This window comes from Gekko japonicus, unplaced genomic scaffold, assembly GCF_001447785.1.
Source record: "Gekko japonicus isolate JY-2015 unplaced genomic scaffold, Gekko_japonicus_V1.1 scaffold790, whole genome shotgun sequence".
Taxonomy (NCBI): Eukaryota; Metazoa; Chordata; class Lepidosauria; order Squamata; family Gekkonidae; genus Gekko; species Gekko japonicus.
This window is the reverse complement of record NW_015163626.1, coordinates 319,538-332,708: the sequence shown is the minus strand read 5'-3', so window position 1 is coordinate 332,708 and position 13,171 is coordinate 319,538. Positions and strand designations below refer to the sequence as shown.

Genomic DNA, 13,171 nt, shown 5'->3' with positions numbered 1-13,171 from the left:
CAGTTAGGACGTTTCTCCTGATATTTAGCCGGTAACGACTCCCTTGTAATTTCCACCCATTCGATCTAGTCTTGCAATCCGGAGCAAGAGAGGATAGATTCGCTCCACCTTCTACGTGACAGCCCTTCAAATACTTGAAGACTGCAATCGTGTCCCCTCTAAGCCTTCTCTTTCCCAGGCTAAACAGACCCAACTCTTTCAGCCTTTCCTCGTAAGACTTGGATTCCAACCCGCTCACCATCCTGGTTGCCCTCTTCTGGACATGCTCGAGCTTGCCAACATCCTTCCTAAAATGTGGTGCCCAAAATTGGACACAGGACTCCAGGTGAGGCCTGACCACAGCAGACTAGGGTGGAGCTACCACCTCCCATGATCTGTCCCAGAGTCCAGCCACTTCACAACTGCATGGCCAAACCCCCTAACCTACTTTTCAATAAATTAAAGAAAAGGTAAAGGTTCCCTTGCTCAAAAGCCAGTCGAATCCGACTCTAGGGTTGCGGTGCTCATCTCCGTTCCAAAGCCAAAGAGCCAGCGCTGATCGAAGATGTTTCCATGGTCATGTGGCCGGCATGACTAGACGCCGAGGCGCACGGAACGCTGTCACCTTCCCACTGAAGTGGTCCCTATTTATCTACTTGCAATTTCTTGCTTTCGAACTGCTAGGTTGGCAGGAGCGGGAACCAGAGACGGGAGCTCACTCCGTCATGCGGCAACCCCGGGTCTCGAACTGCTGAACTACCGACCTTCCACAGCCTGCAGTTCAGCGTCTTAACCCCTTGAGCCACCGCAGCTCAAAAAATTATTAGGCTGCATGAGGTTGCTTCGCCCTGACCTGGATGGCCCAGCCTAGCCCGATCTTGGAAACTAAGCAGGGTCATCTCTGCTTGGTATTTGGATGGGAGGCTACCAAGGAAGCCCAGGGTTGCTACACAGAGGTAGGCAATGGCAGACCACCTCCATTCATCTCTTGCCTTGAAAGTCCTGTGGGGTTTCCGTAAGTTGGCTGCAACTTAAAGGCAAAAAACCCCAAAGGGTGCTTAGATACAGCATTTGGAACCGACGCTTTTGTAATCCCCCCCCCAACAATTCTGAGAGAAGGGATGCATAGGAAACATGCAAGGATTTGGGTTGAGACACTGCAAGGCGAAAAGTCAAAAGTAACGTAACACAAAAGCAGGTTTGGACATCTCTCGATGCACAAAACAATCACCGTTTATATGCACTGGGTGCACGAAATTGAGAAAGAGACCCACCGCCTCCTGAATGACTCTGCTACTCCGAAGTTTCTTGGGACACAATCCACTACGAAGCCAGTTTGGTGTAGTGGTTATGTGCGTGGACTCTAATCTGGGAGAGCCGGGTTTGATTCCCCACTCCTCCACTTGCACCTGGCTGGATGACCTTGGGCAAGCCATAGTTCTGATAAGGGCTGTTCTTGAAAAAACAGCAGTTTCTGTCAGAGCTCTCTCAGCCCCACCTCCCTCACAGGGTGTCTGTTGTGGGGAGGGGAAGGGAAAGGAGATTGTAAGCCGCTCTGAGACACCTTTGGGTAATGAAGGGCGGGGTATAAATCCAATCTCTTCTTCTTCTTCTTCCTGCGTAAGTCCCATTAAAATTAATGGGAGCCCACATTCATTCCAATTTCATTATTGGGGTATTACGATGCCACCTCTCCGGGGTCCCTGTTCCAGGCAGCCTACAATTAAAACTGTGTCACAGTTTTAAAAACAAGCCATGGGGTGTAAAGCACCTCTGCTTCTTCTTTGCCTTAAAAGCCCCTTCCTAGGGGTCGCCATATTTGGAAGCTAAGCAGGGTCGGCACTTGGATGGGAGGCCACCAAGGAAGGCTCTGCAGAAGAAGGCGACAGCCCAAAGCAGGGGTCATTTTGTAGAAAAAGAGGTGCAGGAGCTCATTAGCATAACTCATTTGCATATGCCACACCCCCTGACATCACCGGAAGTTTGTCGCCCAAATGTTGTCAGAAGGCAACACCCACCACTCAGGCTCCACTGGACTGTTTTGGATTGCTAGGTAAGGGGGGGGGGGGACGTGCAGATCTGTCCTCGCAGAGGAGGGAGAGCTTGGACCTAAATAAAACTTGGTCTTAAAGGTGCCACTGGACTGTTTTGGACCGGGGGGCGGGGGGGGGGCTCTGCAACTTACCTGGCTGCTTCCTGCTCTGACTGAGGGCTGCTGGGAGCAGGGGGCGGGGCTTGTTGCATGTGCCCACCCCCCTGGGCTCTTTACTGCCAGAGAGCCGCTCCTGTGTGCTCCTGCAGGAAATGACCCCTGGCCCAAACCATCTCTGCTTCTCACTTGCCTTGAAGTCAGCCGCGACTTGATGGCACGTCACACACATCCACAAGATAAAACGCCTAATTAAAATCCTCGGCAAAGAGATCAAGATTCAACTCCAGTCGCTCCTTAAAGACCAACGGGATTTCCAGGGTATAAACTTTCGAGAGTCTGAGCTCCCTTTCTCAGATATCTGGCAAAGGGATCTTTGACTCTTGAAAGCCGGTGCAAGGTGAGCCTCAGAGGGGAGTGCATTGCCCCAAGAAGGCTCATGCAAAGGGACTTCAAAGTGGATCGTGGCCGTTGTCTTTTGGTAGACGAATGAAGCAGAGTCACAGCCCCCAACCTCTCAGCGTAACACATGATCCCCTCCCTGGGGGGAGGAGGAGGAGGAGATTGGATTTCTACACCGCCCCTCACTACCTGAAGGAGTCTCAGAGTGGCTCCCCACAACAGACACCCTGTGAGGCAGGTGGGGCTGAGAGAGCTCTCCAGAGCACTGCCCTTGAGAGAACAGCTCTGAGAGAACTTGTGACTGACCCGAGGTCACACCAGCAGCTGCATGTGAAGGAGGAGAGGGGAATCAAACCCGGTTCTCCCAGATTAGAGTCCGCACTCCTACCCACTACACCAGACTGGCTCCTTTCAATCTCCTTTCCCTTCCCCTTCCCACAGCAGACACCCTGCAAGTTAGGTGGGGCTGAGACGGCTCTCTAGAGCGTTGCCCTTGAGAGAACAGCTTTGAGAGAACTTGTGACTGACCCAAGGTCACTCCAGCAGCTGCATGTGAAGGAGTGGGGAATCAAACCCGGTTCTCCCAGATCGGCGTCTGCGCTCCTAACCACTCAACCAAACTGGCTCTCTAGCGCCCGTGGGATCTGTCCAGGGGGTAGGAAGTCAGCAGAGGTGCCCCTTGCCTCTCGTCCTATTTCAGACGTGCCCTCGATGGAAACCCCCACCCGCTACGACGGCGCCCACTTACTCGTCCCTGTGCTGGTTCCGATCGTGTTGATGGTGGCGGGGACGGAGGAGGAGGAATAGAGGGGCAGGTGGCCGTTCTCGCAGCCCAGGCCCTTGTCCTGCCAGCTGGAGGCGTTCACGCATATGCCGGAGTCCCGCGAGCTCTGCCACCCGTTCAGCTTATCATCCGAGTTCTGTCTTTGGTGATAGTAGTGCGACTGCCCGTAATCCACCGAGTCGGACCGGCCCCGGTTCGGGCCGCCGAAAGTCCCCGACGTGCGGTCCTCCAAGTGGTTGAGCCACATGGCCAGGGCGCTGCGGTCCTCCAGGGACGTGGCGGGGTGTATCAAGGCGTAGGAGAGGAGCTGCCGGCTCTCCTCGATGTGCTGGCTGTGCTCGATCGAGTGGGCCAGGATTTTCGGTAGCAGCTTCATGTACTCCACTTTCGCTTCGATGTTGCCCGGTTTCAGCAGAGGCAGGTGAGTGAGCAGGAGAGAAATCACTTTGTCCTTTGATTCTTGCTGCCACTGGTTAATAATTCCTGTTGGGTGGGAGGGGGGGAGAGGGAGAAAATACACAGAAGTTGTGAAAGCGGAAGACGAACAAACCGAGAGATTAAAAATTGGGAATAATTTTTCAGTAGTTTTGCGGCACTGGCCCCCCACGGAACAAGAAAGCCCTAGCGTAGGAAAGAGGGGGAAAGGTTTTAAAAAATAGAACATGCCGGCCAATTATCTGTGAACTTTGTAAAGGTAAAGGTTCCCTTGCTCGAAAGCCATTCGAATCTGACTCTAGGGTTGTGGTGCTCATCTCCGTTTCAAAGCCGAAGAGCCAGCGCTGTCCAAAGACGTTTCCGTGGTCATGTGGCCGGCATGACTAAACGCCAAGGCGCACGGAACGCTGTTCCCTTCCCACCGAAGTGGTACCTATTTATCTACTTGCAATGTCTTGCTTTCGAACGGCTAGGTTGGCAGGAGCTGAAACCAGAGACGGGAGCTCACTCCGTCATGCGGCAACTCGGGGCTCAAACTGCTGAACTACCGATCTTCCACAGCCTGCAGTTCAGCGTCTTAACCACTTGAGCCACCGCAGCTCCTTTGTAGAGCAGGGCTTTCCCATGCCCCCCTTCTAATTCCTTTATTCATTACCTACACCTCACAGGGTTGTTGTGAGGATAAAACAGAGCACAGGGTAACTATATAAGCTGCTTTGGGTCGCCATTGGGGAGAAAGGCCGGATATGAATAAAGTGAATACATTTTAAAAAATATTTTATTTATTATTATAATTACTTATTAAATTTAGTTGTTCTGATGTGGTCAACATGGCTGAAACATCGTTTATTTATGTCATTTAAAGTTTTCCTTTCCTCACAGAGACTCAAGGCAAATTATCAGGAGCTTCATTGTCAGTTGCAATTCAACAGTCTCTCCAATCTCCCTTTGAAACTCCTTTGAAAGAGAACTGCTGCTCTGGGGTCAGCAACTGAAAGCCTTGAAAGGTTAAAATGTCCCCCCACTGGTTTTTGAATGTTGCGGTTTCTAATAGCAGTAGAAAGAGGGTGAGTCCGGTAGCATCTTAAAGATTAACAAAATTTGTGGTAGGGTATGTGCTTTCGTGAGTCACTGCTCACTTCTTCAGACTTATTTCCATTTATTCTTTGGATCCTCCTGGACCAAATTGAGACCTAGGTTTCCTGTTTCATTACCAATGCTGTTATCTCCACACCTACTACCCCCCTGCTTATCACACCTAATCCACTCACGCCTGCTATTGCTATTCAGCATCAGAAATCACCTTTATAAAGTGTATATCTCCGGTACATCATGCTACATTTTATGGCACACATGGCCCGGCCCGACAAAGTGACATTTATGTCAGATCCGGCCCTCGTAACAAATGAGTTCGACACCTCTGATCTAAAGGAAGATTACAAACCAAAGTGGGGATAAAGGGGGGAAGAAGATTCATTCAAAGTTACACACACTGTCGCTTAATGTCAAGTAAAGGGTGGGGAATCATAGAATGTTAGAGTTGGAAGGGACCTTGCAGGTCATCTAGTGCAACCCCCTGCACTCTGCAGGAGCATAGCCAAAAGATAGCCCTAGAATCAAAGTTCCCTCTAAGCTGTGGAGTCTTGTGAGCCAAAATTTGTGAGCTAATGGCATTAAAGTTCTGAGCGAGCGATTTGGCCGCTGCATAAATTAGTTTGCTCTGGAGTCATCCTTCCTGAGCTAAGACAAAAATGAGTGAGCCGGAGGCTAAAAAAACTGTGAGCTAGCTCACACTTACTCAGCTTAGAGGGAACACTGCCTACAATATACCCGAAAGAAGGGAAAGGAGTTTGTAAGCCGCTCTGAGACACCGGATTGCAAGACTAGATCGAATGGGTGGACATTACAAGGGAGTCATTACCGGTTAAATATCAGGAGAAACTTCCTAATTGTAAGAGTGGCTGAGCAGTGGAACAGTCTGCCTCGGGAGGTGGTGGATGCTCCTTCGCTGGACGTTTTCAAGCGGAGGCTGGATGGCCATCTTTCGGGTATGTTGTAGGTATGTAGGGCTCTCTTTCGGCTACGCTCCTGCAGAGTGCAGGGGGTTGGACTAGATGACGTACAAGGTCCCTTCCAACTCTATGATTCTATGAAAGGAGTCCGACCAAAGTGTCCTGAGTAAACTTACTAGTTTACTAAATGCTCTTCCACTGGGCATTTGGTTGAGGTGGCTGCTGTCTCCCCCCCCCCCCTTTGGCCAATCATCCATCAGTGTCCTGGACTGATTAGACACCGAATCGATCTAACATCTGATCTCTCTGCTTTTACACGGTATTTTATGACGTTATTAGGTGCAAATGGTTATCTTAATGTTATTTTCATGTTTAATTGTAATATTTAATTGTTGTACACCGCCCTGAGCCTGTCTGGGGAGGGCGGTGTATAAATCAAATAAACAAATAAAAATAAACCAGAAACGGACATCAGCTTTGGGGCAGAGTCTGGACAAAGAGTGCGGGAACAGCTCAGAGACAGGAATCCTAGAGTAACCGGTCCCCAGCTCGATTTGGAAATCCTTCCGCTTCTGTCTGACCCGATGCTTCCACTGAGAGCCAGCCCAACACCCAGGAGCGAAAACCGAAAAGTGCCACAAGTTGGTGTGGCCAGCAGTGAATGGTGGCACACACTTGCACACAGGGGTCATTTCCTGCAGGAGCACACAGGAGCGGAGCTCCGGCAGTAAAGAGCCCAGGGGGCGGGCACATGCAACAAGCCCTGCCCCCTGCTCCCAGCAGCCCTCAGTCAGAGCAAGAAGCAGCCAGGTAAGTTGCAGAGCCCCCCCCCCCGGCCCCCCAGTCCAAAACAGTCCAGTGGCACCTTTAAGACCAAGGTTTATTCAGGTACAAGCTCTCCCTCCTCTGTGAGGACAGATTTGCATGTTCCCCCCCCCCATAGCTAGCAATCCAAAACAGTCCAGTGGCACCTTTAAGACCAAGGTTTATTCAGGTACAAGCTCTCCCTCCTCTGTGAGGACAGATTTGCACGTTCCCCCCCCCCAATAGCTAGCAATCCAAAACAGTCCAATGGCACCTTCAAGACCAAGTTTTATCCAGGTCCAAGCCCGCCCTCCTCTGCGAGGACAGATCTGCACGCCCCCCCCAATAGCTAGCAATCCAAAACAGTCCAGTGGAGCCTGAGCGGTGGGCGTTCCCTTCTGACACACTTCCGGTGATGTCAGGGGGTGTGAGCCCGCTTGCAGGGAGGGCGGGGTATAAATGCAATTAAATAAATAAATATGCAAATAAGTTATGCTAATGAGTTATGCGCATGAGCCCCTGCACCTCTTTTTCTACGAAATGACCCCTTGCTTGCACATTTAGCGGCGCTAAGGCACTGCCGTGCCTGACTGGCACTTTGATTCTGGGGCCTTCTTCGTGCAGAGTTTGTGATCAGCTGTTCGGCCACGGCCCCTCCCCAGTTCTGTGTCCCGCCACACCTGCGACTATTGCTGTGCTGCCCCTGAAACAGGAGATAATGGGACACCCCAGGATCATCGCCTGGAGCGAACAGAGTGCAAATTCCTCTCGGAGGTAGAGGGCAGGCAACCTGAAAGGCAGGCAAATGCCTCAGGCTATGTGGTAGACTGGGGGGGGGGGAGACCGCAGCAGAAGGAAGGAAGCTGGGACGCCTGCGTGGGAGACAAGAATGCCGAACGGCCTGTGCCACTGGAAAGCCTGTGTGGACAGATCCTGCACTCTGCTACGGCTGTCCTGCGACCGCCTCCCGCGCAATACAAGCGCCGAGCTCTCAACCGCCCCCCTCGAGTTACACGCCCGCCTCAAAACGCTGAGCTTAAAATTCATTTGGCTATTTCAGGGTCAGACACACACGTGCCGAGCTCACGACCGTCCCCGCCCTCGAGTTTCACACCCGCCTCAAAACCATGAGCTCGAAATTCATTTGCCTATTTCGGGATCAGACGGGGAACAACACAGGCTATCTGGGGGGCGGTGGGGCTCAGGGGCAGAGCATCTGTTTGGCTTTCAGAAGGTCTCAGGTTCAAATCCCCGGCATCTCCAGTGAAAAGGACCAGGGAGTCGGTGATGGTGAAAGACCTCAGCCTGAGACCCTGGAGAGCCGCTACCAGTCTGGGTAGACAACACTGTCCTTGATAGGCTTAAGGATCTGATTCAGTAGAAGGCAGCGTCATGGGCTCATGACTGTCAGGGAATGGGCTGTGGCTGAGTGGCAGAGCATCTGCTCGGCGTACAGAAGGTCCCAGGTTCAATCCCCGACATCTCCAGTTAAGAGGACCTGGCAGTAGATGATGCAAAAGACCTCAGCCTGGTACTCTGGTGAGCCGCTGCCAGTCTGGGTAGACAATACGGACCTAGATTGACCAATGGTCTGAATCAGTATGAAGCAGTTTTGTGTGTGTGTGTCTCTGGATAAAGGAGCTGCGGTGGCTCAAGTGGTTAAGACACTGAACTGCAGGCTGTGGAAGGTCGGTAGTTCAGCAGTCCGAGACCCGAGTGTGCCATGTGACGGAGTAAGCTCCCGTCTCTAGTTCCAGCTCCTGCCAACCTAGCAGTTTGAAAGCAAGAAATTGCAAGTAGATAAATAGGGACCACTTCAGTGGGAAGGTAACAGCGTTCCGTGCACCTTGGTGTTTAGTCATGCCGGCCACATGACCACGGAAATGTCTTCGGACAGCGCTGGCTCTTCGGCTTGGAAACGGAGATGAGCACCGCAACCCTAGAGTCGGATTCGACTGGCTTTCGAGCCAGGGAACCTTTATCTTTATCTCTGGATGAAAAGAAGAAACACGCTTCATTCCATATTCTCAATGCACTATTAAGTTGTCTCTCTCAGCTCCTAACAGAATGGCAGCCACCCGGAGCCGGTTCTCCCCACAAATCACACAGGTGACTGCTTGGGGCAACTCAATGAAGAGGGCCCGGATGTACCTGAGGGTGCTCAGCAATGGTCCCTCTAAGCCGTGGAGTCCTGAGAGCAAAAAATTCTACTTTGTGAGTTAAAAGGTAAAGGTTCCCCTTGCTCGAAAGCCAGTCGAGTCCGACTCTAGGGTTGTGGTGCTCATCTCTGTTTCCAAGCCGAAGAGCCAGCGCTGTCCGAAGACTTCTCCGTGGTCATGTGGCCGGCATGACTAAACACCAAGGCGCACGGAGCGCTGTTACCTTCCCACCGAAGTGGTACCTATTTATCTACTTGCAATTTCTTGCTTTCGAACTGCTAGGTTGGCAGGAGCTGGAACTAGAGATGGGAGCTCACTCCATCATGCGGCAACTCTGGTCTCGAACTGCTGAACTACTGACCTTCCACAGCCTGCAGTTCAGCGTCTTAACCACTTAACCACTTGAGTTGTGAGCAGGTCATCTGGCTGCTGCATAAATCTAGCCCTCCTTCCTGAGCTAAGACAAAAATCTGTGAGCCAGAGGCTAAAAAACTGTGAGCTAGCTTAGAGGGATTCACTGGTACTCAGCTTGGTCCTGACAATCAGCGGCGCAGGAGTTGGCGGGTATGAAGCGGCACCCGTTACTTCTGACAAGTTTGGGGGGAATCACCGAATCAGTACCCAGAATGCACTGGGAAAAGGAGGCAACATCACTAGGGCATCCTATGGATCTAGGCGACTATCACCTAAGCAGTGGCACAGTTTCATCTAGGAATCTCCGCTCTTGCACTTCGTTTCCGGCTGTCAGACTCCCATCGCATCAACAAAGTACACACTTGTAGGAAAAGGTTTTACTTTATTTGAAGCAATAGGTGCATAACAGGATCACTGTTCAGAATGAGGCCTAAGCATGGATCCCAATAGATTATAATAAATTCAAAAAGCTGAGGCCCAATTGCGGGACTTCCCGCGCGCGCCCTTGAGCCTGGGAAGCAACACTCCAACTTAATCATAACATACTGCTTCTCATGGATAGTACCATGAGATCACCCAAGCTACTACCCGCCAGCAACCACCTGTGGCCTTGAGAGATACGGACGTTCCTGCAACTAGGAAATTAAGCGCATAAACAGGCATACATGGGAAAGCAAAAGCAAACAAGCGCATACATAGAGAATAGGAAAACACATTGGCAGCTTGCTGACACCGGCATTTTAGGGAAATGGACAATTGATTGTTTACGGATGTTTTACGGATGTTTTTTAACTGTATTTATATATGCATTTTATGTAAGCCGCCCTGCGCCCGCCTTGGCGGGGAGGGCGGGGAATGAATTGAACTAATAAAGAAAGAAAGAAAGAAAATGCCAGCAGGATGCCTGCTACGGTTCCCAGGTCCTCCCAGCCACCAGCAGGTGGCAGAGGTGGGGTAGAGTTACCAGCTTCAGGTTGGGAAACTCCTGGAGATTTGGGGGTGGACCCCTGGGGGAGGACAGGGAACCCAGTAGGGTTTAATGCCACAGAGTCCAGCCTCCAAAGTGGCCATTTTCTCCAGTGGAACTGATCTCCGTAGTTTGGAGAGGAGCTCTAATTCCGGGAGAATTTCCCAGGCCGCACCTGGAGGCTACAAATTATGAGAGGTGACGGGACAAGCTGATCAACCAATACGAACAACCGTGAAATAATAATAGTAATAGTTACCAAGAATTTATTTTATGTAAATTTCTAGGCTAATCTCTGATATTACTTAGACCTAATAAAGATCTTTAACAATAACACACCAAAGGATTTTAGGGTACATATAATTCTTTTATATTGAATAAAGTGCATAGGTCGAATGCTTTATTCAATATAGACCTGCATAGAAATTTATATAAAATAAGTTCTTAGTAACTATATCCCGGCTGCCATCCCTAACTTGATCACTTGAGAGTCCCTTGGAATGCAAGGAGACCGAATCAGTCAATCCTAAAGGAAATCAACTCTGACTGTTCCCTGGAAGGCCAGAGACTGAAACTGAAGCTGAACTACTTTGGCCTCCAAATGAGAAGGGAGCACTCACTGGAGAAGACCCACGATGCTGGGAAAGACTGAAGGTCAAAGAAGAAGGGGAGGGCAAAGGATGAGATGGTTAGACAGTGTTATCGAGGCAACGAACATGAAATTAAGCAAACTCCAGAGCAGGATGGAAGACAGGAGGGCCTGGCGTGATGTGGTCCGTGGGGTCGCAAAGAGTCGGACTCGACTGTGCGACTGAACAATAACAACAAAAATCCCTAACTGAGCACCATTTCAGAAGATCTCTCTCTCTCTGATTATACAGCGAAAATTTGGGAAAATAACTACCACACAGATCCAGAATTGGCAAGCTATTCTAAAGAGACCAACATAGAATCATAGAATCATACAGTTGGAAGGGACCTCAAGGGTCATCTAGTCCAACCCCCTGCACAATGCAGAGAATTAATAAATGCCTCCCCGCCACATCCCCATTGACCCCTGTTCCATGCACGGAAGATGACAGCTGTCTGATAGCTATTATCGAACCAGTTGGGAGCAGTGTTCCCTCTAAGCTGAGTTAGTGTGAGCCAGCTCACAGTTTTTTAGCCTCCGGCTCACACATTTTTGTCTTGGCTCAGGAAGGAGGGCTCCAGAACAAACTGATGCATGCAGTTGCCAAATCGGTAGCTCACAAAGTAGAATTTTTGCTCACAAGACTCCACAGCTTAGAGGGAACATTGGTTGGGAGTACTTGAATTTTTAGGAGGGAGGGGAAAAATTAAAATACACAAATGGTAAGTTTTGCACTCAGGAGAAGACAGACTATCACACGCCTCAGTCAGAATGCGCATAAGTAATGAATACCAACATTTCCGCTGGGAGTTTCAACCAAAGACACACACAAAAACCCCCAGGGACCTCCCACCAATTTAAAAACAAGACAGCAATTTATAACAATCAGCGAGAGCTATAATTAAAGGGCCATACAGAAGGGAGAAAGATACGCTGCCCTCGGAAATCAAAGAGTGACACGGCATCAAACTGGGTATTATTCCAGCACAATGCCCCAGCGGCGCATTCGAGGGCTCCGGTTGTTAGTAAATTACCCTCAAATTGCTGTTTTATTACACCCTTGTTTTCAGTTTAACAACATACTCCGTGAACTGTTCCTTTCCCCCCCCACCCTCCAAAGAGCATTCGGATAATTTCCTCGGGTGAGAGGAGCAGCTGAGAATTAGACGTGCGTGTCTAGAAAGGTATCCCGTAAAAAACCAAATTAATAGCTTCAGAGCACAGCTGTGTTTCAGCGGGGACAGCGTTTAGAGAAGAAAATTAGAAATTCAGTTACCCTCGCCCCCACCAAAAGGAAAATCAATCCCAATCAACTAAACACATGTTGGTTGATTCTCTTCAAGACCCATAAGGGAAATCGATAAAAATAGCGCAAAGACACAGGCAGGGCAAAGGCCCACCTTACATGCCTATAGCTGCATCTGTAGGATCTTTTAGACAGATGTTTTCCAAAGCCTCGCCTCGCTATTTGGGAGCGAAGAGTGGTGTAAGATTTCAAGAGCGGGGAAGCTAGCTTGATAGCACCAACACTGCCTCCCAAACACACATATGGTTTAAGGAAAAAATGGTTCTGCCCCTTGTGAAGTTGGAACTAGGTGAAAGCTGGCCGTGGAGGGCACCTACTGGCTAGCACCTGTAACATCACCAACCCAAGAAGATAAGTCTCGGAGGGCAGATGTGTTGGCCTGCTGTAGAACAGTTGGATTTCAGGCCAGTAGCTCTTTAAGAGACCAACAAGATTTTCAGATCACCATAAGTTAGAAGCAACCTGACGGCACTTAACACATACACAGACAAGATTCTGGGGGTATAAGCTTTCAAGAATCAAAGCTTCATCATCTAACAAAGGAAGTTCTGACTCTCAAAACCTTATATCATGAAAATCTTGTCAGTCAGAGTGCGACTGGACTCAAATCTAGCTGTACCACCAAGCTACTTTCTCTTCCCGCAGTCTTTGGAGCAGTTATGTGACTTTTTATAGGGGAAAAAAACTTTGTTTTTCATGGAGGGAAGAAAGGGTCAAGATGAAGTATGCCAATGAATGTATGCATACCACAATTTAAAAAAAAAAGATAACTGAATGCATAGGAGATGGAGGGAAACCAAGGGTAGGCATGGGAAACAACCTGCTGATTCAGTATTCAATTTGGCTGGTATGGCGGTCTTACACATTGAGGAAGTTGTGTTCACACAACAGGCAGAAAAAGAAGAAGAGTTGGTTTTTATACCCTGCTTCTCTCTACGCTGAGGAGTCTCAAAGTGCCTTCCCTTCCTCTCCCCACAACAGTCACCTTGTGAGGCAGGTGGGCTGAGAGAGTTCTGAGGGAACCGCTACACCACACCGGCTCTCCCCACAACAGTCACCTTGTGAAGCAAGTGGGGCTGAGAGAGTTCTTAGGGAACCGCTACACCACACCGGCTCTCCCCACAACAGT

At 49.9% G+C, this 13,171-nt stretch overlaps 1 protein-coding gene across 2 annotated transcripts in view; it reads right to left on the bottom strand.

The window, feature by feature from the left end:
* Positions 1–13,171, bottom strand: part of SAMD4A (sterile alpha motif domain containing 4A) — a 213,297-nt gene that overhangs the window by 85,285 nt on the left and 114,841 nt on the right. For both annotated transcript variants that reach the window (XM_015407504.1, XM_015407505.1), the window contains exon 2: positions 3,279–3,797. In XM_015407504.1, the coding sequence (XP_015262990.1) occupies positions 3,279–3,797 (519 nt within the window). The remainder of the gene's footprint in view (positions 1–3,278; positions 3,798–13,171) is intronic.